This window comes from Mobula hypostoma, chromosome 21 (genome assembly GCF_963921235.1).
Source record: "Mobula hypostoma chromosome 21, sMobHyp1.1, whole genome shotgun sequence".
In the NCBI taxonomy this organism is placed as follows: Eukaryota; Metazoa; Chordata; class Chondrichthyes; order Myliobatiformes; family Myliobatidae; genus Mobula; species Mobula hypostoma.
In genome coordinates this window covers 27961116-27986442 of record NC_086117.1, presented here as the reverse complement: position 1 = coordinate 27986442, position 25327 = coordinate 27961116, and the positions used below count along the sequence as shown (strand labels likewise).

At 50.5% G+C, this 25327-nt stretch overlaps 1 protein-coding gene across 2 annotated transcripts in view; it reads left to right on the top strand.

Annotated features, from left to right (window-relative positions):
• col5a1 (procollagen, type V, alpha 1) overlaps positions 1-25327 on the top strand; it is a 325186-nt gene that overhangs the window by 192790 nt on the left and 107069 nt on the right. For both annotated transcript variants that reach the window (XM_063073758.1, XM_063073757.1), the window contains exons 6-16: positions 1158-1295; positions 2783-2989; positions 5510-5776; positions 6202-6258; positions 11425-11466; positions 11709-11771; positions 14133-14207; positions 19024-19116; positions 22427-22483; positions 24526-24579; positions 24771-24824. In XM_063073758.1, the coding sequence (XP_062929828.1) occupies positions 1158-1295; positions 2783-2989; positions 5510-5776; positions 6202-6258; positions 11425-11466; positions 11709-11771; positions 14133-14207; positions 19024-19116; positions 22427-22483; positions 24526-24579; positions 24771-24824 (1107 nt within the window). The remainder of the gene's footprint in view (positions 1-1157; positions 1296-2782; positions 2990-5509; positions 5777-6201; positions 6259-11424; positions 11467-11708; positions 11772-14132; positions 14208-19023; positions 19117-22426; positions 22484-24525; positions 24580-24770; positions 24825-25327) is intronic.

Sequence of the window (25327 nt, the reverse complement as noted above, 5' to 3'; positions counted from 1 at the left end):
GAGTGATCCCACCAGGTGTAATCGTCACGTTCCATCATCGCACAGTGTTTACAGAGAGGGGAGCTTTTGAGAATGCTTTGAATAATTATTTAGGCCATTCCAGTGGGGCCCCTGCCAGTTTCAAGTGCACTGTAAATCCTTAAAGAAGTTATTGTTCAAGATGGAGATCAAAACTGAGTATCATTGACAATGAATGACTGGCCTAAAGGGGGAGCAACAGTGGCTGATTTGCAAGACCAAGTCTTGAACGTACGGTTGTATATCTGAACTGCTTGGTTACTTGGAGGAATTTTGTGTGAAGACTGACTGGCTGTTCCAGGTACAGATTCTTTTAGAAGGGACAACCAAAGTCTAACTGGAAACTTAAAGGTTCAAAGCAATGGAATAATTCTCTCTACAGTGTTCCTTGTGACTTCAAAATTGCAGGTTTCTGCAGATCCTTCCATCACTTCTCAAACTCTTCTCCCAACTGGCTGATCTCCTTCCCTCCCTTCCCCACAGACTCCCCATTCCCTCCTTTTCCTACTCCCCTTTCTCCCTCACTCCCTGCTCCCCATTTCCCATTTTACCCTCTCAATCCCCTTGTCTGCAAGCCCACCCCTGTCCCTCTCCTTTCCCCTCCCACTCCCAAGCAAATCTCTGCCCTTGTCCGGTGGCTGCCTGTGGTTGTCTGGATTAATTGGAGCATTCCGCGGGACGAGCATGGTGTGCCCTCTCCTCGTTAATCGCGCACACTAAGAGGCAGATATATTCAAGGTGTTCCTCACATCCATCTCTTGCCTTCCAATACATTCTATCCTGCTGGATGTGTACAGTTTTGGAGCTTGGAAATTCTTAGGTCCAGGTTCAGGAGATTATGATTCAGCCCAGGGCTAGATAAAAATCAGAACAGCTTAGTAAAGTGAAGGTTTTAAAGGAATAAGATGACATGAAGACCACGGCAGATGAAGTCAGGCTGGGCTTGTGGGGTTTGATAAGCTGCTTCACTTTTGCCAGTCCAGTTTCACAAACTCTGCTCACGCTCACCTCACCCGTTGCAGACTCCGCTCTCTCCCCTTCTCCCGTACCCCTTCTCGTCAAGCTGGCCAGCCTGAGGGGATAAGAGTCCAGACTCCTCAGTCGACAAGTCCCTAAGTGACATTGTGTTTTCTCTGCAGCCCACGGAGGATAATTACTATTACGAATATCCTTATTATGAAGAATTCCCAGATGACTATACCGATAAGCCCTCTGAAAAGTTGCCGGAGTACGGAGAACAGATCAACGGTCCTATCACCGAACTGCCAGATCAAGAAGTAAGTTCTGGATTTTGGACAGTGGGGCCGTGGAATTATGGGGCTTTGGGCACAGGGATGCTGGGAAAATGGAACGCAAGGACAGAAAGGTGATGGGTCAATGGGGTAACGGGAAATGGAGCACAAAGCAGTGTGGTAACGGGGGCTTTGGGGGAATAGTGCCATGATCCCTGTGGCTTGCCATAGAGAACTGAGCTTCTCGGGTTCTTGGGCAGCCGTACTTACTAATCGTTTTCTTAACTAGAGTTGTTAAGCCCTTGTGTTTTTGGTTTAACCTTGTCGAGTCTCCTGCCCTCTATGATTATTTAAAGAGGACTCTCAGTCGGTGCCTTAGTGGGGTCACCGTGTCAGAGAGGATGAATTCTTGTGGTGTCCCTCAGTCGTTTCTTCAATTCCGATTCCATATAACCATATAACAATTACAGCACGGAAACAGGCCATCTCGACCCTTCTAGTCCGTGCCGGACTCTTACTCTCGCCTAGTCCCACCGACCTGCACTCAGTCCATAACCCTCCATTCCTTTCCTGTCCATATAATTGTCCAATTTAACTTTAAATGACAACATTGAACTTGCCTCAACCACTTCTGCTGGAAGCTCGTTCCACACAGCTACCACTCTCTGAGTAAAGATTCCAATGTTTAACTTCTTGTTCCTGTCTTCCCTGCGGATCCCACCGTTCCTCCACACGTGGGTCCAATCCTTTGTGAGCGTACCATGGCAACTGGAGCATCCCAGTTCAGAAGGCCAATGGGGAAGTAGAGAGTGAGGCATGAGGTTAATGTCCTAATGGGGTGGTGGATCATGGGGTATTGGGTATGTAGGTGCTGAGGTTAGGACATGTTTGCAATGGGACAAGGAAGATTTAGGTGTTTGGGAATCAGGGTGCTGTTCTAAATGGGCTTTTGGTAATTGGTCACAATGGAACCAGGACAGTGGGCCAATGAGGGGCTGTGGCACATGGCTGTAGATCGGGTTGGGCTATTAGGGGATTGGGGCAGAGGGGTGAAGCTGGGGCAGAAGGATAATCGGGAAGTGCATGTTGTTGGCGACGTGGTCTTGGGGCACTCTGGAAGGGTCCAGTGAGGGAGCTGGGCAGACAAGGACTGGGGTAATGGGGGCAGGCACAGGACACCAAAGAACAAGGACAGTGGGGAGCAGTCACTGGGAGACTGGAGCTCAGGAGCACTGGGCCAGTAAGGTCCAGGGTAGTATGATACCGAGACAGGTGGGGTAGAGTACTGGAGACAGAGTACTGGAGGACACATGGGAAACTTGGTGGAGTGGGCTAATGTGATAGGATATGGGGACAGTGAGGCAGTGGGTATATGAGGGGGTTCTCAAGGGCAAAGGGCAAATGGGACTGGGACAGTGCGGCCCAGGGACGGTGAGGATTAGGGCGCTGGGGTGCACAGCAGCGCGGCACAGAGAAAAATGGAACAGAGCAGAATGGCGTTCCAATAACGTTTCTAAATTATTAATTAATAGGTGACTGTGACCGAAAGGATGGAGGAGGTGATTGAGGAAACCACGCCGACTGTCCGTGAAACCACCCCTGCAGAATACCCCATTGTGGAAACAGGCTACTATGATAGCTACGGCGATGAATATTATTACCCAATGTTGACAATCACAGACAGTAATTTGGACAAAGAGGACGGTCTCGTGACTTCAGGGCAAGGATTTGATAACGAGGTTGAGTATCAAACTCTCCACGCTTTTGATCCCACGTATGGACGTCAGGCCCTGTCTTTTGACCCGTGTCCTTTTCTGAACTCCTGAAGATATTAGTCATTCCTGTGCTCTGGACTTGACACGTGCCAGTCGGCCCCCTGGTAACCTTCTCCCTGAGCTTCTGTTACCTGCTGTCTTGACTGTCAAACCTGATCCTGTGCAGTAACAGTTGTGCACAGGCTCTGAACATAGAACAGTAACAACAAAGGAGCTGGCTGAACTAATGACTCCAGTAATTCCCTAGCGAAACTAATCCTTTCTACCTGTGCAACGTCCATATCCCTCCATTCCCTGCACCCACCATGCTCTGTGGGGGGGGGGAACTTGCCCCGCTCATCTTTTGAACTTGCCCTCTCACATTTGATGTACACCCTCTTGTGTTAGGCATTTCAATCGCAGGCGAGAGATACCAGGTATCGTCTCTATCTGTGCCTCTCATCACCAGGTTCCCTCCCACCCTTCCCAGCCCCTGCTTCTCATTTCTAGGCTCAGATAGGGCACGTTAACATTACAACCAACAGGAGGACAAAGCATTTTGGCTGCCTGGGATGGAATGCTTCAGTTACTGGGTAGGCTGGACTGGTTTACTTTGGAACAGAGGATGCTGGGGTACGGGCGGGACGTCGGTGTTGGGGGGCAGGGAGTGACGCTGAAGCATCTGGTCGAGGTATGTAGAATTACGAGGGCCATTGATAGGGTAGGTAGTGAGAAGCTTTGCCCTATGCTGGAGCTATCTAAGAGCAGAGGGCGGAGGTTTAAAGTGAAGAGCAAGGGGGGAAATCGGGAACGCCCTGCCTGTAGCCTGTGCTTCACAGCATTAAAAAGTATTTGAATTGGCAGGATAGTGAAGACTACGAACGAGGTGCTGGCACATCAGACCAGTATAGATGGGTATTTGACGGCCAGCATGTATGCGGTGGGCTGAATTTCTGGGCTATAGAAACAGTCCATTGTGACTCCATGACAATGATTCTGAGTTAGGAGACAAGTCCACTAAGTCTCACTGTGCTGTGCGCCTGAGTGTACAATAAGGGGTGATCCAATGTATTTGTGATGACTGTGGTGGGGAAGCTACTTCCTCTAGTGTGTCGCTGTGTTAGGAAGCATCTCTTCACACAGAGAGGATGGAAATCAGGAATTCTCTTTACCTGCTGCTGAGAATGGGAGGCAATGGAAAATTTCAGTGCTTGGGCCGATAACAGTCTGTTAGCTCATAACCAGGTTATGCAGAGGGAGTTGGAAGCAGATTGGTTTAAGCGCTGGGACTGGGTAGAGGGGCTGGGTGGCTTGCTCCTCTCCTGACACTTCACCCCTAACATTAATGGCCACAGCCCCCCGCGTTATGACCAGCAACAGTCCTGGCTTCTCTTTCCTCCTCGTTGCTTCCGCTGCTGATTGCACCAGGATCTTACAGCCCGGACCTTTCCTGTGGCCCGTTGAGAGCCTCTGTCACTTGTGTGGGTGCACGTTATGTCTTTTGGGCTCCAGCTCCGAAAGGTTGCATAGTAGTGGGAACGGTGGTGTATTGGTTAAACTGTCGTCCTCTGAGCTGTCCTGCCTTCTGGATCACTAATTCAGAGAGAAGGGCAGTTCAGAAGACAACAGCCTGCACCAAGCTACTATAGTTAGCAAAATTCATCATGGTGTGGTGTGCTTGTTGGAACAAGCTCATTAACCTTACCCGAGGAAATCTGGGCTCCCCGACTGGTGCATCCACTGCAGTGGCCCAGCCAGACACACGTTTATCTCCAACCCGTGTTAGAGAGTCATGACCTCCAGATCCTACGGCCCTGTGGAAGCACCTTCGCCAAGTCGGCTGCTGGAGTTGACGGGGTGGCCAGTCTTAGGCGGGTGGTAAATGCCAGTGTTGGCAGCAATATCTACATTCTGCTCTTGAAGGTCTCGTGTCTTCAACTGGAATTGTGCAAGGTACTTGGCAAGTCAGTTAGCATCTTTGGAGAGTGTGTAGTATTTTGTTTTGGGGTTTTAAACAATCCGACTTCCTTTGTTTTTATAACTACAGGGCAAAAATTGTATAATATTTAACCCTTCCTATGGACATCATAACACTGAAAACCCAAAAGTTTAAACAATGTAACTCAAAAGAACAACTAAATCTGAGATACGAGCTCCACGGAGAACACAGCTCGGGCGCCGCCCGGGGAGGACGGGCGGGCGGGAGAGAGAAAAGGGTCTTGTTTTGTTACGTTGTTGTGCTCTGTGTCGTTCTGCTGAGCATGTGGACGTGCTAAGTAGGCAGAATGTGGGGCACATCCTTAGGCTGTGTTGGTTGTTACCACGAACGGTGCATTTCACTGTTTGCTGTGCTGTACGTGTGATAAGTAAATCTGAATCAACAGGCGGGAGAGACGGGAGATTTTAAACTTAGTGGCTGGGGCAGTGTATCTTGTTTCATTAATTGTCAATCACTTCTTAGTGCAGTCGTTTTTCACTAGTGATCTCTCTTTCTTCCGTTCAAAGACGAGCCACACCTACGTACCCAGCCTTAACGACACTGAATACGAAGGAGGCTCTGAAAGCACCATTGAGATTGTCAGCGAAGCAGTACCTGGCCAAGGGACAACATCTGAAGAGAAATTCAACGTAACACTGATCAGTGAAAATAATACCGACGCATATGACTATGACATATACGATGTTTACTACGAGTATGATGATGATGTTACTGACCCCAATGCAGATCTTGGCCCTGGTTCGCCAGCCATTACTGACTATGACCGTGGCAGGGTAGGTTAGGAGGATCTTGCTCCTCCTGATAAATCTCTTCCTAGCCTTTCTTGCCTTCGTAAGCGCCGTCCTCAAACCCCTTCCCTCTTCCACACATCCTCACTGCGCCAAGGCAGGACGTCAGAGTGGGGGGTCCTCATCTCCCCCAGTCCCATGGCTTTCCAAGCTCAAGATCAGTGTTAGCTAAACAGCTGCTTATCGTGCATTCCCGAGCCATGGGGAGAACACGCAGGCATGTGCCCAAGTACAGTACCCAAGCAGGGCCGTATCTCTCCATCAAGTCCTGTCAAGGAATGTCTGATGGGACTGGGGCAGAGGGAGCTTTACACGCTGCGTTTCTCCTCCTGCTATTTCTTGTACCTGTGTCCATCCCTGAGTTCTTTAATATGAATTTAAAGTTAAATTTCTGTTCTTTTAATTTCCAGGGCGGAGCTTTGAGAGGCGAGAAGGGTCAGAAGGGAGAGCCAGCCATCATTGAACCTGTGAGTGTGTATAGAGAGCTTTGAAACTTGCTATAATGCTCTTCTCTTGCACTGACTGCAGTTGGGGTTTGGTGTTGAAGGAGTGTGACAGGTTGTGTTGGAGGTTTTGCATCCCAAGACACTCTCTTGTTCCATCCCTGCTGCCCCCGTGCCCAAGGCAAACTGGAGCCTGCTGGGAAACTGCGGGGAGGTGACCTTTTGTGTCCCCTTTACCCTACCTCCAAGGCTGACTGCACCTGTAGCTGGAGACCTCTGAACAGGCGGAGAGTGGCTTGGATATCTTGGCGAGGTTGCGCCGTGTAAATCTGCTGGGGACAGACACTGGAACATCTGCACTGTAAGCTCTTGATAGTGAGGCTGTGCTAATGAAACCTCTCCACTAACGTGGCCAGCACTCCGTTTCCCAACACCGGCCATCTGCTGACGAGCCTGATGTGTGCTTGTGGGATGGTCAAAGGGTTCATTGTTCCATTCCCTGTGAGAAGAAGGGTGAAGGGCAGGGTTCCCAAGTCAGAGACTGGTGGGTTTGCTGCTCGCTTCAGTCAGACCGGCTGCCCCTTCTGGGACAAGCAGTCCCTGCTCTTGAACGCTGAGGTTGGAACTGTGACCTTTAACCCTTCTCTAGAACCCAGAGTTACTCAGCAAGACTGGTTAAAGACACCCAGCATGACACTGCATACTGGGATACCTCTCAAGATTCACCCACCGACATGCCCTTCCTTAACATTACCACCCAGCTAGATGGCAACATTCCCGAAACAGAAGTGTTAGCCTTTAATATTGAGCTGCGATTATAATCCAGTATTCCCTTTCCTACAAAGTTCACTTGGCGTGTATTTTCATGTTAGCTAGGAGCGGCCGGGTAAAATGCAGGGGAGCGTGGGGACATATGGAGAGTGAGTAACAGTGCAAGGACACACAAACACGGATAGGAACGTGACAGCATCACAGTATATGGAAGAATGGCGGGGGGCACGGTAGCCCAGTGGTCAGTGCAATTGCTTTGGAGTTCCAATGACCATCGAAGGGGGTTCAATTCCCACCGCTGTCTGTCAGGAGTCTGGACATTCTCCTCGTGACCCCATGTTGTTTTTGTGTGTGGTGTGAGGAACTGGATTGACTCGGCACTTTCTACGAAGGCATGGGTTTAAATCCCACTGTTACCACCAGTTCCTTCCCTTCTCTTCCACACGTTCTGCTTCCTCACTGCCCATAACGCTGCTGCCGTTTCAGGCAGTAATGAAGGTCCTTCATCTCTGTCTGTCCATAGCATCGCAGGCTGATATAGAGGGATTCTCCATTGCTGTTTCCGTAACAATTTTTCTTTGACCAATCGGGGTTGTTAGCCCTGAGCTGAACCCCCGAACCCGGAGGACCGGTGGACCACTCTTAGTCTGGCCTCCACCCTTTGACCTGCTCGACATGGGTGACCCTACCAAGAGCCAAAGCACAAAGCCCTGACTCCAGCCAACACAGCTCTCCGGGTCACTGAGGCACACAGGCCTCCAAGCCCAGTGGCAAGTTTGTGGCCCTCTCGGAGGCACAAGTTCTGTGCTTATAAAAAAATGCACTGGGAAGTGTTTCCGAGGATGATAGAAATGAAAGGTTCTGTAGGGAGGAACGGTTAGATTGATCTTAGAGTGGGCCAAAGGGCTAGTTATCTGCTATATTGTTCCATGTTCTATGAAACAGCAAATGTTGGAAAAAACTCAGCCAGTCAGGCAGCATCTGTGAGTAATTCTGGGCCCCATATCTAAGGAGGGATATGCTGGCTTTGGGAAGATCCAATGGAGGTTCACAGGAATGATCCTGGGAACAAAGGAGATAATGAATCATTGTTTGATGACTCTGGGCCTAGACTCGATGGAGTTCAAGTGAATGAGGGGGAATCTCATCGAACCCTACTGAATACTGAGAGGCCTGGAGTATACATGGAGAGGATGCTCTCATTAGTAGCAGAGTCTAGGATCCCAGGGCACAGCCTCAGAGTTAAAGGATGTGCTTTGGAATTGACTTGAGAAGGTGTTTCCCCAGCCAGTATGTGGTGAATCTGTTGCAGCAGAAAGTTGCGGAGGCCAGGCCATTGGGTTCATTTAAGGCAGAGATCAATAGGTTCTTGACTGGTAAAGGGAGTTAAGTGTTATGGGGAGAAGGTGGAAGAATGGGGTTGAAAGCAATCAAGCATGATCGAGTGGTGGAGCAGACACAATGGGTCAAGTAGCCGAGTTGTACTCCTGTATCTTATGGTCTGTGGAAGGACAAACTAGTCAATGTTTCAGCTCGGCGGGATTATGAGAATAGTGGAAGATGTGCGGATTTCAGAGGTGGGCGAGGAATGAAGTGTAAGAACAAGCCTAAACCGAGAAGAGTTGATGTTGTACATAAGGTCTGACTGCTAGCTGGGCGTCTGGTAGAAGTGAGAGGAAGGAAGCAACGAGAGACAATGAGAGAGCAGCTAATCTGGAGTTAGAAAGTTTAATGTTCATTCCAGAGGCTTGAAGGAAGATGAGATGCTATTCTCTTTGGACGTCCCTGTGGAGGTGGAGAACTGAGTGTCCTGGGACAAGTGCACGATAATATGGGGTCACGGCAAAATGAGCAGGCCTGGGTGAAAGGAGGTGGTAATGGAGCAAAGTCCCGGCAGTGAAAAACAAAACCCTTCCGCCCTGTTGGCCATCAGTCAGTCTCTGTCGGTCTCCCGGGTAGCCACTCACTCGGGCTCTGCTCGGGCATGAGACTCGTGCGCTTCTGCAGACTGTTCTCTCGACAAAGGAGCTCTCAGCCTTTACTGAAAGAAGCAGCTGTAAAGAATTATTAAATTGATCGGGGGCTTGAACTGTCTTCTGAGTGCAAGCCTCACCCTTCCTGGACATTGACAGAATGAGGGAATGGCATTAACATTGTGAGGATGCAGAGGGGACCATAGGGATGGGATACTGTGAGGGAACAGAATTTATATAATCTCTCTCGCACACAAAGGGGCTCTGCCCGTTTACAAACTGGCACTCCCCTCTGTACCTCCATCTGAGGCCTCCGTCGGTCAGAGTTGATAATGGATGTTGTGACCTAGCTGTCTAGATATGCAAGCCTGGGCTGTACGGTACAGAGAGCGAGCTGTTGCCCATACGGCAGGCTCCCCCTCCCCACGCAAACGACGAACCCAAAGGAACGGCAGAGACCGATACGGTTTGGTGCCCGCAGCGTCTCACAGTGACTCACAGGAGTTGGCAGTCAGCACTGAGAATGTAGGACTGCCTTCGGGACTCCAGCTTCAGATTTTAGTCCTGAGGTCTTCCCCATGCGAGGGTACAGCTGCAAGGCAGCGGAGGTCTGAGATCAGAGCTTTCCTTCTCCTGGATGAGTTGCAACCATGAATGAGGAGCCCCATCTGCCCGATGCGACTGGTTTTAAGGAGCCAGTAGCCTGCTGCCCCCCTTTTCCAGACAGTAGACATGGTTCTGCAGGGCTCAGTAGCTAAGCCCCACATGAAGGCCAGGATCTGGGCTTGGTTGTCAGAGGCTATTTGAGGCACACGCCATTGGGAGCATTTAATAGGTCCCCACGACCACTTTAAGGACCTCTCTGTATAATGTGCACGTAAAACTTCGAACAGTCCATTATATCTCTCTGGGTTTAATCTGTCTGGAGTGTCTCTCACCCAGGGGTTGATCTGTCCGGAGTGTATCTCCCCCGGGGTTTAATCTGCCCTCTGCGTCTCTCCTGTGGGGTTTAATCTGCCCTCTGCGTCTCTCCCGTATGGTTAATCTGCCCTCTGTGTCTCTCCTGTATGGTTAATCTGCCCTCTGCGTCTCTCCCGTATGGTTAACCTGCCCTCTGCGTCTCTCCTGTGGGGTTTAATCTGCCTTCTGTGTCTCTCCCGTACGGTTAATCTGCCCTCTGTGTCTCTCCCGTGGGGTTTAATCTGCCCTGTGTGTCTCACCCGTGGGGTTTAATCTGCCCTCTGCGTCTCTCCTGTGGGGTTTAATCTGCGTCTCTCCCCTGTGGGTTAATCTGCCCTCTGTGTCTCACCCGTGGGGTTTAATCTGCCCTCTGTGTCTCTCCCCTGTGGGTTAATCTGCCCTCTGTGTCTCACCCGTGGGGTTTAATCTGCCCTCTGTGTCTCACCCGTGGGGTTTAATCTGCCCTCTGCGTCTCTCCCCTGTGGGTTAATCTGCCCTCTGTGTCTCACCCGTGGGGTTTAATCTGCCCTCTGTGTCTCACCCGTGGGGTTTAATCTGCCCTCTGCGTCTCTCCTGTGGGGTTTAATCTGCCTTCTGTGTCTCTCCCGTACGGTTAATCTGCCCTCTGTGTCTCTCCCGTGGGGTTTAATCTGCCCTCTGCATCTCTCCCCTGTGGGTTAAACTGCCCTCTGCGTTTCTCCCGTACGGTTAATCTGCCCTCTGTGTCTCACCCCGTGGGGTTTAATCTGCCCTCTGCATCTCTCCCCTGTGGGTTAAACTGCCCTCTGCGTTTCTCCCGTACGGTTAATCTGCCCTCTGTGTCTCACCCCGTGGGGTTTAATCTGCCCTCTGCGTCTCACCCCATGGGGTTTAATCTGCCCTCTGCGTCTCTCCCCGGGGTTTAATCTGCCCTCTGCGTCTCACCCCGTGGGGTTTAATCTGCCCTCTGCGTCTCTCCCCAGGGTTTAATCTGCCCTCTGCGTCTCACCCCGTGGGGTTTAATCTGCCCTCTGTGTCTCTCCCGTATGGTTAATCTGCCCTCTGCATCTCACCCATGGGGTTTAATCTGCCCTCTGTGTCTCTCCCGTATGGTTAATCTGCCCTCTGTGTCTCTCCCGTATGGTTAATCTGCCCTCTGTGTCTCACCCCGTGGGGTTTAATCTGCCCTCTGCGTCTCACCCATGGGGTTTAATCTGCCCTCTGTGTCTCTCCCGTGGGGTTTAATCTGCCCTCTGCGTCTCACCCCATGGGGTTTAATCTGCCCTCTGCGTCTCTCCCCCAGGTTTAATATGTTAATAGTTAATTATTCCAGGTCTAATCTGACCCCCATCTTCCTCCTGCGTCGAGGGTTCCCATGTCTCCTTGTTGTGGGTACCCCCCCCCCCGCGAGTGCACCACGCCATTCTGACACTGTAATTCTGATACTGAATGCACGGTCTGTCTGTTGAATTCACATTTATTCATTGTGATTTTTTTCTTATTCTAGGGAATGCTGGTTGAGGGGCCCCCGGGTATGGAAGGTCCACCTGTAAGTCACATGCTCCAAAGCCCTCAGGACGCATTTGAGATTTATTTCTTTATTTTTCTCACCATAGTTCTAACTACATACTTGTCGAATTACTAACACGTGTGGTGTTTGGATTTGTCTGCACTGAGAATATCTGAAGTGTTGTCTGTTGTCTCTTGCTAATACTTGAGGCCCCATTATTTTTCTGTCGACTACGGTCTTGATGCTGGATTCAGACTGGCCTTTACTGTGTTCTTTTACAGGGAAGTCCAGGCCATCCTGGGCCTCCTGGTCCTCCCGGCCCCGTTGGTGATCCTGGTTTGAGGGTGAGTGAGATTGTTTGAAACTTTACATTGCACTGCATAGAGACGAGTACTTAATCAGTGGGACTTCTTCCAAAACTCCCGAAGCAATTAAATTGATTGTGAGTTTCCAGCCTGTTCTGACTCAGAGCGAGGACAAAATCTTTGGGGAAAACTGCCAGAATCTTAAAACAGCCCACAGATCGTAGCTGAAGTCTCATGCCATTAAGCAGGCGGACAGAATGATTTTATCATTCCCCTCTGCTTGGGCGGGCACTGTGACAACGTGCACAGGAATTGGGGATGGTGGGGGAGGGAGAGCGGAGGGGAGGGCAGGGTTACTGGGAAAAGGGTTGGGGTGAAGGGGTTGGAGGGAAGGACGAGGAGGGGAGAGGTGGACTCGGGGAGGGTGGTGAAGAGGAGGAGAAAGAGGTGGACTGCTTTTTCTTGGGTGGAGTTGAGAAGGTAAGGGAGCAATGCAGGGCCCATCTCACAGGCTTGGGGCAGAGCACGGAAAGAGAGGGAGGAGGGAAGGGGTGGGAAGGAGGGGGGGAAGAGGTGAACTGTTTAGATTGGGTTGAGAAGATAAGAGGACTATGGAGTGCGAGGACGGAAAGAGAAGAGAGGAGAAAGGGGTGGGAAGGAAGAGGGGGGAAGAGGGGAATTGTTTAGGTTTGGTTGAGAAGATAAGAGGGCTGTGGAGTATGAGGATGGAAAGAGAAAGGAGTGGGAAGGAGGAAAGGGAAGAGGTGGGTTGTAGTTTGGGTTGGGTTGAGAAGATAAGGGGCTGTGGACTGATAGAGCGTGGGGAGGAGGAGGTAGGCATGGAGAAGCAGGCAGCGTGGTAAAAAACAGGAGGGTTGAGGGGGAGAGATGCAGAAAGGCTCAATGGAGAAGGGTGGGGCGTCCGCCCATCTGTTTCAATTTCAGCTTGGTCTCTGGGGCCCTACCTGAACTAAAGCTCCGGATGGAGTTTAAACTGGGAAAAATTAATTGCCGCCATTTGGCAGGGAGTTGCCCTCCCCGTGACTCAACCTGAACTATCTGGGACTGCTCACTGCCCCTTGAAGCTATCCAGAGGAGTGGAAGGGGATAAGGTACCCTCCGCGTGCCTTGTGATACCTTTCATTCCCATTTTGAATTGACCTCAACCTGTCCCATAGCTTGTAATCTCCCCAGTTCTCTGTTTCAGATCCTAGCTTTAATCCTGTAAATCTCCACATACTCTACTCCCTCCCAGGGCAGGTCCCGAGTGGAGAAGGGCAGCACTCCCTCGGTTACCAGTTCCTGGAACACTCTGTTCTCACTTTTAGCAATGCAGGGGCCATCTCACAGTCTTGGGGCAGAGCAGAAATGTGTCTAGATCCTCAAACACTGCTCTCACTTATTGAATTTACTGTTTTCCTGAGTAGGATGTACACAAAATGACAACTTTGTATACTTGGAAAGTTCTCCACCACCTGAACAAAAAAGTAAGACATCATAAAAGCTGAGTGCAATAGAGTACTTGACATCTTCCAGCCTGGGCTGACCATAGCAGTGCGACTGTAAACTCCTGCCTGTCATTCTCAGGCTCTCACTGCCACCTGGTGGACGAAGGCTGTCATAGCAGGCGGTCGCTGGCTCCTGGAGACAGGCTGCCAAGTGAAGTGGGTCCCACCCAGGGCCTTCCCCTTCTCCTCAAACCTAAAACCTTTCTCCCTGAGATCCTCCCTGATCCCAAACACTCTCCCTCAGCACTCCTTGGCCTTACCCGCCTCTCCTAACTTAAGCCCCTTTATTTTAAAACTCTTCTCCCTCATCCCCTCTTCATCTCAGCCTGCCCGGTACCCACTGAAATTTTCACTCTCTTACCTCAATGGTTCTACAGGAGAATGTTAAAAATATCATGGACCACACACACATCAAATGAAGAAGTTCTCAGAAGAGCCCAAGCAGTTTGATTACTCATACCAACAATAGGAGAAAGACAACTCAGATTCCTAGGACACATCATGCGGAAAGATGAACCAGAAAAACTCATACTCTCTGGAAAGATTGAGGGGAGCAAACCTAGAGGAAGACCTCGGCTTATGTACATCAAAAGCATAGACAGGCGGCTACACATCGAGGAAATGGAAGTCATCCAAAAAACGAAGGATAGATCTATATGGAAAATCATGGTCACCAAAGTCCACATCGGATATAGTACCTAGACAGACAGACCTCAATTTCTTCTGCCTCTCACCCTTGAGTTCCCTCGCCTCATCTGAAAGCCCCTATCCATCCAGAACCCCCCTTATCCTCTGAGCCCCACCCTCTCGAAATCCTGGGGTACAGAGTTCAGATGTTCATCGTCTGGGATGTTGTCTCCCCATTTGTAACCTTTGCTTTCTCCGGTGACAGGGTCTGCTAGGTCGATCCGGCCTTCCTGGAGCCGATGGGTTACCTGGACCTCCAGGGACTGTCCTCATGCTGCCTGTAAGTATAGTCGGATTACTTTACCACCAGTCTAACTTGGAACCTTGTGTGTACAAATTCCCGGTTGTACCTAGGAATTGCCGTCATTAGGCCTTTGGTGGGTGCAGACGTTCCCTACCCTGTTTCCGAGTCGTGCAGCTGCAGTCACCGAGCCAAGCTCGGGATTCCAGCAGGACTACCTGTACAAGTTTATGCTCGTCAGACCCAATCCAAAGTTCAAAGTAAATTTATCATTAAGGTGCATGTATGCAAACATGTACTACCTGACATTTGTTTTCTTGCAGGCATTTACAGGGAAAAGAGAAAAGCAATAGAACTTGCTGATAAACTGTGCACAAAGAGTGACAAACACCATTGTGCAAAAGGAGACAAACTGAGCAAATAAAAATAATCCTGAGAACAAGACTTGTAAGGAGTCTTTGAGTCTGTAAGTGGTAGAATCAGTTCAGAATTGTGGTGAATGAAGTTATCCACGTTGGTTCAGTCCAGATGAAGGGTCTCGGCCTGAAATGTTGACTCTTCGCGCATTTCCACTGATGCTGCCTGGCCTGCTGGGTTCCTCCAGCATTTTGTGTGTGTTGCTTTGGTTCAGGGGCTTGGTTTGTTGCAGGATGATATCTGTTCCCGAAGTGGGACCTAAGGCTCCTGTACCTCCTGCCCGGTGGTGGTAATGAGAAGAGGGCACGGCCCAGAGCGAGGCTGGGACTGGAACTGGAATTGGTTTATTATGACCATAGAAATCAGTTAATTACACAGTGCACTGGGGAGAATAGGGTAAAGCAACATTAGAACGCAGAGTAAAGTGTAACAGCTACAGAGAATTTGGTCGGCTCCATCTTGGGTACCAGCCTACAAAGTACCCAGGATATCTTCAAGGAGCGGTGTCTCAGAAAGGCAGTGTCCATTATTAAGGACCTCCAGCACCCAGAGCATGCCCTTTTCTCACTGTTACCATCAGGTAGGAGATACAGAAGCCTGAAGGCACACACTCAGTGATTCAGGAACAGATTCTTCCCCTCCGCCATCTGATTCCTAAATGGACTTTGAACCCGTGAACACTACCTCACTTTTAAAATATATATTGTTTCTGTTTTTGCACGATTTTTAATCTATTCAATTATAGATATACTGCAATTGATTGACTTATGTTTTTATTTTTACTTTTTTTCTTTTATACTTTGCTAAATTAACAAATTTCACGGCACATGCCGGCGATAATAAACCTGATTCTGATTCTGAAAGAGCAGCGCGGACAGACATAACGAGATGGATTGCGAGGTCAAGAGTCCGTTTTCTTGTAATAGGGACCCTTCCCTTTACACCAGGATTCTTAACCTGCCGTCTGTGAATAGATTTGAGGAGGTCCATAAATCTTGTTATTTAATGTGTTAATAAAGAAGCGCATATATTACTACATCACAAATTAGTTTTCTTTATGTTTTGTTAACTGCATTTCAATAAAATTGGTTTCTTTTGTAATCCTATGTGTTTTATATATCTAAATACATTACTCTGAGAAGGGGTCCATAGGCTTCACTGGACTGCCAAAGGGGTACGTGGCATAAAAATGGTTGAGACCCGCCGATCTACACTGTCCCATCAAACTCTCCCAGGACAGGGGCAGCACATCTGTGTATCTCGTACTCTGCGTGAAAGCCCCACCCCAATCCTGCTGAAAGAAACACTGTCGGACAAAAGCTCAAGAGCCTTGATCAGACATCCCATTGCCGAGGACCTCTGACTGCCCTTGGTCTCCCCTACAGAAACTGGCTGGGAGAAAAGTTCAGAGATCCCCCGTGGGTCAGTAGTGGCTGAACGGCCTGCTGGGGCCAGGGAGCCTTTGGACGTAGCACCGTGCACCTCTCCGGTCTGAGTGTTCCTGAAGAAGTCAGGGAACACCAGCGCTGAACGTCTTCATTTGGCAAGGATGCTGGACTTGTGTCCACTGCTGAGCTGGGGTGCTGTGAGCATGAATCACAAAGGCTCAGTGCTGTGGTTCTGGGTCACCGCAGCTCTGACCCCGGGATGTATGTATTCCTCTGGACAAGAAAGAACTGTGAGTCTGTGGCACAGTCTTGTGTCTGTGGATGGGAAGGATGCCCCTACAATTGACCTCGGTGACAGTTCTGTGCTCTCCACCCACACCACCCCCGGGGCTGTGCGTGTTCACCCTCTGCTGGGCCACTGCCTGCCTCGTCTGCCTGGCTGAGAGAGTTGCCTGTGCTTTACCGCCTTCCCTTCACAGTCCGGATTGGTGCCACCTCCATATGCAGAAGTTACCGGCTTTCAGGGCAACAAGATGTGTGAAGGAGCCGGTCGATGGAGTAGTGAGCTGTGCCTCACCGTGGCTGAGGTCACCCGGGACACCATCACAGGGAGGGTCAGGGAACCTGGGCAAACCCAGGCAGCTGAATCATTCATCAGACTCTGGCCAGTGGAGCCAGTCTTCCTCCACAATCTGGCTGCTGCTGCATATTCCCAAATCCCTCTATCCGATCAGCTGCCCGAACACACTTCTGCCTGTGTGAGAGCTCCAGTCGACACTGGGGACCTGGGGTGGCGGCTGTCGCACAGAGTAGACTTTTTAACAGCTTTATCGACGTGTCGTGCCCAGAGGGGTTCCTGTTGGTAAATGGTTTATTAATGTCAGGTGTACCCGGAAGGTTTTATTTGCACTTATGCAGACATATCATTCCACACAGTACGTGGAGGTGGTAGAAAGGGGAAATAGAAAGAGAACATGGAAATGTGGTGTTACAGTCCCACAGAAGGTACGGTGCAGGCAGTCAAACCAAGTGCAAGGCCCCGACGAGGTAGAAAAATACAATCCCAAGCAAGACAAAATCTGCAGATGCTGGAAATCCAAGCAACACACACAAAATGCTGGAGGAACTCAGCAGGCCAGGCAGCATCTATGGAAAAAAGGTGCAGTCAACATTTCAGGCTCAGACTCTTTGGCAGGGCTCCGAAGTGTCTCGGCCCGAGACTTCGACTGTACTTTTTTGCGTAGATGCTGCCTGGCCTGCTGAGTTCCTCCAGCATTTTGTGTGTGTTGCTTGAACAGATACAGTTCCTTTATTCCGCAGACTAACTGGAGACCTGGGCAGAAAGGTAATGTGGTCGGTCTGCCAGTGAAGCTCTCATCATCCTGTCAAATACTCCCCGGGCATTTACAGCCCACGAGACAGCGGAACGTCAGGGCAGGTTGGGAATTGCCTGACACTGAAATATGCAGTGAGGTTTCCTTGCAATGACAAGAAAGGTACACCCTGCATCTTTACTTGCTTAGAAGGTTTAGGAGGTTCAAAGGGTCTAGCAGATCTAGCAGATGGACTGTTGACAGCGTGCTGCCTGGTTGTATCATGGTCTGGTACGCCAATTAGAATGTGTTGTACAAGAGCGCAAGAAACTGCAGGGTAGTGGGCTCAGCCTAAACATCACGGGCACATCCCTTCTCACCGTCAGTACTATCGGTGGGAGGCATTGGCTCAACTAGGTGACCTTGACCGTCAAAGATCCCTCCCGCCCCTTTCATACTGCACAAGGTACAGAAGCCTGAAGCCCCACGCCACTAGATTCAAGAAAAGCTACTTTCCTTCAGCCGCTTGGTTTTTGAACTGAACAGCACAACCCTCATCACTCCTTAAAGCCCAATTTATACTTCTGCGTCAAAAGTACGCTGTAGGTACGGCGTAGCCGCCTACCCTACGCTGTACTCCACACCGAACCCTACACCGCAGACTAACGCGCACCTCTCCCAAAATGTAACTACGCATCGCGGCGACGCAGACCGCAACAACTGTGATTGGTCCGCTTGGTAGCATCGCATTTCCGCATACGCATTTCCGGTTGCTTCTTCTTCTCCGCCATTTCAGAATTGAGAGAGAAAAACTCTTGTTCAACATTTATTAGCTCCAACTCCAACATGATGCGCTCAGTTTCAGTCGCCATTGTTGAAGTACAGGAAGAAACTCAACACAGTGGCATACAAACCCTACCGCCAACTAGCGTTTTGGCGGTGAGTTGCAGAGCGACGCAGACACACCAACGCACAAGTATAAATGCTCATACCGGCGTAGGCCACTTCCGTAGGCTACAGTGTAAGCTACAGCATAGCCCATACACACAAGTATAAATCAGCCTTCAGTGTGATCACCTTGCCCGACTTCATTCTTTCTTTTGTTTTAATCGTTCGCTTCTTGAAAAATTAATTTGTTCCTAGTTAATATTTCTCTTGCGAACAACACACACCAAAGTTGCTGGTGAACGCAGCAGGCCAGGCAGCATCTCTAGGAAGAGGTACAGTTGACATTTCAGGCCGAGACCCTTCATCAGGACTAACTGAAAGAGCTAGTAAGTACCTCTTCCTAGAGATGCTGCCTGGCCTGCTGCGTTCACCAGCAACTTTTATGTGTGTTGCTTGAAACTCCAGCACCTGCAGATTTCCTCGTGTTTGCGTTTCTCTTGCGAATGCCGTTTCAAAGAGTCAAAGTGCATTTATTATCGAAGCATGCCTCCCTGAGTTGTGTTTCTCTGTTGATATGTTGCTTCAGGTAAGTTTTTCACTGCACCTATGCATACGTGTACTTGTGCACCTGACAATAAACTTGACTTTGACATGAGTCCGTTCTCTCCGCCTGGTGGGGGATTGTACCGCAGTCCACTGTAAACGAGTATGCTGTACTGAGGGTAGTTCTCCCTCTGCCCATGAGGTGCGACATTAGCTCATGGCGTGCAGCTGATCCCTGTGAAGTGGATCAGCAGGTTTCTCCGGTTTGTGGTCCCAACGCTGATCCTGTGTTTCTTTTCCTCTCAGTTCCGGTTCACCGGCGGCGGCAGTGCCGGAGAGAAGGGACCAATGGTGTCGGCGCAAGAAGCCCAAGCACAGGCGATACTACAGCAGGCCCGGGTGAGTGCCCGTCACACACGGCACCAGATCGCAGCCGTCAGGCACGCCTCATTCTCTGCATTTGTTCCCAAAGACTTGAACTTAGTACCGAAGTAAATCTCGAGTTGGAAGCTACATCGTTAGAAGTGACCACGAACCTACTGGGATTGTCACGAAATCCATTTAGTTCATGAATATTCTTCAGAGAGGACCTGGTAATCTTGCCCATTGTAGCTTGTTTCTAATTCTGTGAACATATTAAATGCTCTCTGAAACAGTCCCCATTCCTGACTCACTTCAGGGCCAATAAGTCCTGGCCACTCGAGTGAAAGTCATCAGAATAACAGTGATGTTGCAGTCTGTCCTGGGTTCCCACCCTCTCCCCATGACGATGTGGGCTCTCGCCCTCTCCCCGTGATGATGAGGGTTTCCCTGGGTGTTCTAGTTTTCTCCCACTTCCCATAAACATGGTAGTGGGTCGATTGGTTACTGTAGATTCACCAAAACATGGCGGTGGGTTAATTGGTCACTGGAGATTAAACAAAACATGGCAGTGGGTTAATTGGTTACTGCAGATCACCCCAGGGATGGACAATGGCAAAAGGAATCTGAGACAGAGTTGGTGGGTTTGTATGAAAGAAAGATTCAGAGCCACAGTAAGATTGAGAGAAAGAGGATGAGATTTTCTAGGGAAGCTGGCATGAACCTGATGGGCCAAATGGCCTGTATTTAGGTTGCAAGTGTAGAGTTGATGAAGATTGTCACATCACAGACCCTGGGGAGTCACACGTCCACAGCCTCCAGCCCGATTACTCCCTGACTTTATTGCTACCTCGCATCCACTGAGTTCCTCCAGTGCTTGGCCTGTTGCTCCAGAATGCATCATCTCAGTCTCCTGGGCATCCAAGATAGCCATCTCAGTCAACTCACCCTTAATCCTCGGGACTTAAGGCCAGCGAGGTAGATGTATCATTTCAATCTACAAGAAGCAGGCCTTGTATTGCTGAAGAGCAAGATGATGTCAGCTCCACCCCCAACATCACTCTGAATAGATGGTTATGAAGTTTTGCCAAGTCCCTGGCTGGGCCCTCCGGAGACAATCCAGGGAACAGTCCCTTGGTCATTGCCCAGTTGGTGGTGAGGGGCCTCTCAGGGATGACTGGAGTTTCAAACAATGGTCAGGACGGCTCAGAATATCTGTCCAGGGTTTGGGGAACCTTTCCTCTTTACCAACAGTACGCGGAGATTCACTGGGTTCCGTGGATCAGCAGTTAAAAACTGGGGGGTGGGGTGGGTGGCTGGGGTCAATAGAGGGTACAGGCAGCAGTCGGCAGGGTGTGCCACAGGGAGGAGGTGGCAGGCTGATTCAGCCGTAGGCCCTGCAGCCCGGGTCGACTCCTAATCTCCATGCCGGAGTTGGCATAAGCCCCTGTGTGTTTCCATGCTGTCTCCAGCTTCCACCCACGTTCAGAATTTGGGATATTGGTTGGTGAACTGTGGTCAGACAGTGAGCTGTTTCCAGAACTGGGCAAGTTGATGGGAGTGCAGGATGAAAAAGAATGGGACCGGAGCATGTGGGTGCTTGTTAAAACAGTTTGAACACAATGGGCTGAAGAACCTGTTTCTCTGCTCTGACTTGAAAACTATCTCCGCTTGCCACTCACTTGCGGAGTTTTCACTCAGGGCACGAGGCACTTCAGGTAGTAGACCTGACCCTCGGTATCAGCTGGGTCCCATGGTTTCACCCACAGTCGGGCATTTCACTGCACAGGAGGCTTCCCAGCCTCTGCAAGGGTGGGGCTGGGAATATCGATGTCCCTCCCTCCTTCTCACGACCCCCACACCTGGTAGAAAATCTTCAATGTCTCTTCCTGTGAGGAGTGTCACACTGTCAGAGGGACAGTACTGAGGGAGTGTTGCACCATCAGAGGGACAGTACTGAGGGAGTGTCACACTGTCAGAGGGACAGTACCGAGGGAGTGTCACACTGTCAGAGGGACAGTACTGAGGGAGCGTCACACTGTCAGAGGGACAGTACTGAGGGAGTGTCACACCGTCAGAGGGACAGTACTGAGGCAGTGTCACACCGTCAGAGGGACAGTACTGAGGGAGTGTCACACCGTCAGAGGGACGGTTCTGAGGGAGCATCACACCGTCAGAGGGACAGTACTGAGGGAGTGTCACACTGTCGGCGGGACGGTACTGAGGGAGTGTCACACTGTCAGAGGGACAGTACTGAGGGAGTGTCACACTGTCAGAGAGACGGTACTGAGGGAGTGTCACACTGTCGGCGGGAGAGTACTGAGGGAGTGTCACACTGTCAGAGGGACGGTACTGAGGGAGTGTCACACTGTCAGAGGGACGGTACTGAGAGAGTGTCGCACTGTCAGAGGGACAGTACTGAGGGAGTGTCACACTGTCAGAGGGACAGTACTGAGGGAGTGTCACACTGTCAGAGGGACGGTACTGAGGGGGTGTCACACTGTCAGAGGGACAGTACTGAGGGAGTGTCACACTGTCAGAGAGACGGTACCGAGGGAGTGTCGCACTGTCAGAGGGGCAGTACTGAGGGAGTGTCGCACTGTCAGAGGGACAGTACTGAGGGAGTGTCACACTGTCAGAGGGACGGTACTGAGGGAGTGTCGCACTGTCAGAGGGACAGTACTGAGGGAGTGTCACACTGTCAGAGGGACGGTACTGAGGGAGTGTCACACTGTCAGAGGGACAGTACTGAGGGAGTGTCACACTGTCAGAGGGACGGTACCGGGGGAGTGTCACACCGTCAGAGGGGCAGTACTGAGGGAGTGCCACACTGTCAGAGGGATCGTACTGAGGGAGTGTCACACTGTCAGAGGGACGGTACTGAGGGAGTGTCACACTGTCAGAGGGACAGTACTGAGGGAGTGCCACACTGTCAGAGGGACAGTACTGAGGGAGTGTCACACTGTCAGAGGGACAGTACTGAGGGAGCGTCACACTGTCGGAGGGACAGTACTGAGGGAGTGTCACGCTGTCAGAGGGACATTACCGAGGGAGCGTCGCACTGTCAGAGGGACAGTACTGAGGGAGCGTCACACTGTCAGAGGGACAGTACTGAGGGAGTGTCGCACTGTCAGAGGGACGGTACTGAGGGAGTGTCGCACTGTCAGAGGAGTAACCCAAAACATCGACTGTTAATTCCTTCCTGTTGATGCTGCCTGACTTGCTGAGTACCTCCAGCATTTTATGTGTCTTCCACAAGAACACCACTACTGTCTGAAATCTCACATTCATACAAGTCGAAGTTTGGTTGAGCAGTTATTGATGCAGAGTGTTTCTGTTTGCCTTACAGCTGGCATTGCGGGGTCCAACAGGTCCAATGGGGTTGACTGGCCGGCCTGGCCCCATGGTGAGTACTGACCACTGGTTTTTGGTTTATTATTGGGAATACCGTGAGAATGAATACAGCACTTCGCGTGGGCCAGCCTCGCTGGGTTGTGCCATCTAGTAGTTTGCTGGGCTGGGATAAGAGGCTTGCAGAGACAGACTGTGTGTCCTGAGACTGTGTAGCATGCTAGGTGTGCTGGGACTGTGTAGAATGTTGCGTGTGCTGGGACTGTGTAGAATGCTGTGTGTGCTGGGACTGTGTAGAATGCTGCGTGTGCTGGGTCTGTGTAGATTGTTGCGTGTGCTGGGACTGTGTAGAATGCTGCGTGTGCTGGGACTGTGTAGAATGTTGCATGTGCTGGGACTGTGTAGAATGCTGCGTGTGCTGGGACTGTGTAGAATGTTGCGTGTGCTGGGACTGTGTAGAATGTTGCGTGTGCTGGGACTGTGTAGAATGCTGTGTGTGCTGGGACTGTTTACAGAGCTGTGTATGCTCAAATTGCAAAGAGGGCTGTTTTGCGCTGGGACTGGGATTGGGGCTGTTTTGCACTGGGTCTGTGTCGGGGGCTCCGTTGTGCTGAAACCGTGTCGGGGGCTGCTTGTGCTGGGAGGGACTGTGTAGGAGATGCATTATGGTGGGATTGTGTAGGGGGCTGTATTGTGCTGGGACTGTGTGGAGGTCTGTGTACACTGGGACTGTGTAGAGGGCTGTGTGTGCTAGCCCAGGGGTCCTCAACCTTTTTCGCACTGCGGACCGGTTTCATATTGTCAATATTCTTGCGGACCGGCCGACCGGGGGTGGGGTAAGGGTTGTCAACGGACAAGAGTAGCCTGAAACGTCGACTGCGCTTCTTCCTATAGATGCTGCCTGGCCTGCTGCGTTCACCAGCAACTTTGATGTATGTTGCTTCAGTCAAATACGCTGGGTTTCCCTGAAAAAGACTACAATGACCATGAAGCCTTGCGCGGGCACCAGTGCGCATGTCTAACTTGCGCATGCGTGTACGATTTTTTTTCTCCAAATCGTTTCTGGCGATTATGTTCGTGGGGGGGGGGGGTGTGCGATGTTAATCACGACCGGAATATAGATGATAATTAGCTAATACACTCAATTTCTTTTCTAAGAGGGTTTCTCTAACAAATTTAATATTAAACACACAGCGCATATTTTCCTCGCATGAATATAATGATAAGTCAATTATCAGGGGAGGACAGGAGAGCTTGAAGTAAATGTTGAATGAACTTCCAGTAGAAGTGGTAGAGGCAGGTTCGATATTATCATTTAAAGAAAAATTGGATAGGTATATGGACAGGAAAGAAATGGAGGGTTATGGGCTGAGTGCAGGTCGGTGGGACTAGGTGAGAGTAGCGTTCAGCACGGACTAGAAGGGCAGAGATGGCCTGTTTCCGTGCTGTAATTGTTACATAGTTATATAAGTCAATAGCATCATAACATTTTAAGTATCGTTTGGATATTAAACACGCAGCACACATTTTCCCCGTATGAACATATAAAATCATTGCAACACACCAGTATCGCTGAATCAGTGGGAGCCCTGGGCTTGTTTCCCTGCAACAAGACGGTCCTGTCGAGGGGTGATGGGAGACAGCGATACTCGAAGGGGGTTCCTTATGTCCAGTCTATTCCGCAATTTAGTTTTCGTTGCATTCATTGCAGAGATATGTTGGAAATGGAAGCAACGTTTTCAGTGCTTTCGTGGCTATCTCAGGATATTCAGCCTTGACTTTGATCCAGAATGCCGGCAGAGATGTTATGTCAAACATACTTTTCAGCCCACTGTCATTTGCAAGCTGGAGGAGTTGATCTCCTTCCCGCGCTGACATGGATGACGCGCGGGTAATGACCTCGCATGCATAATGGCTCAACAGTGGCCGTGACAGGGAATGAGGGAAGGTGCAGCTGACTCATATCGCCAAATCATATTGCTTCCTCACGGCCCGGTGGTTGGGGACCGCTGTGCTAGCCAATCCAAGGATTGTATAGGGAAGGGCAGTGTTTGTGTGTGTCAAAGTCTTGTAACCGTCTCATTTATCTTCCCTCAGGGGCCACCTGGTTACCTCGGAATAAAAGGTGATATGGGAGACATGGGTCCTCAGGTGAGTGAAAGTCAGGGGAAGAAGGCTTGTCCACCAATTCACTTAAAGAGCTGGTCGAAGTGTTCAAAGATACCGGGCTGCCCTAATCAGCCTGTGTGAAGGACTTTAGATGTGGTGAACTGTTTAATGCATAGACACTGCTTGTAGTTATTGGTGGCTCTATTCACCTCTCACCATTCCTTTCACCCCAGGGTCCAAGAGGTGCCCAAGGTCCACCTGGTCCCACCGGAAAGCCAGGCCGCAGGGTGAGTGTCCCTCATTCTGAGGGTGTGCCCTCGAATTTGGGCTCTGGAGAGCTGGGGCTGTGGGAGAAGGGGGATGGGGGTTGATGGAATTCGGCGGTATGCAGGGAACCTCTGGGAGCTTAGGGTCCGTCAAGGAGGGAAGGAGCAATAGGACAGGCATGAGGAGGGGAGAGGGTTGGGGTTGGTGTGCAGGGGATGCAGAATGAAATAGATCATGGACTGGAGAGCGGGCTGCGCATTGAGGGGGAGGAGGAGGGCAGGAGGCAGGGAGAGGGGAGGGTAGGTGGATGAGGGGTAGGAAAGAGGGCTGAGGAGATGAGAGGGAGGAATGAGGGGAAATGGAGAAAGGGTTGGTGCGGCGAGGAGCAGAAGAGGAAGATTTGGGGGTTGAGGGGGAGGAGGGAGAGGGTTGGTGGGTTGAGAAGGGGGAGGGAGAGGGTTGGTGGGATGAGGAGGGGAGGGAGAGTTGGTGGGGCAAGGAGGAGGAGAGGAAGGTTCGGGGG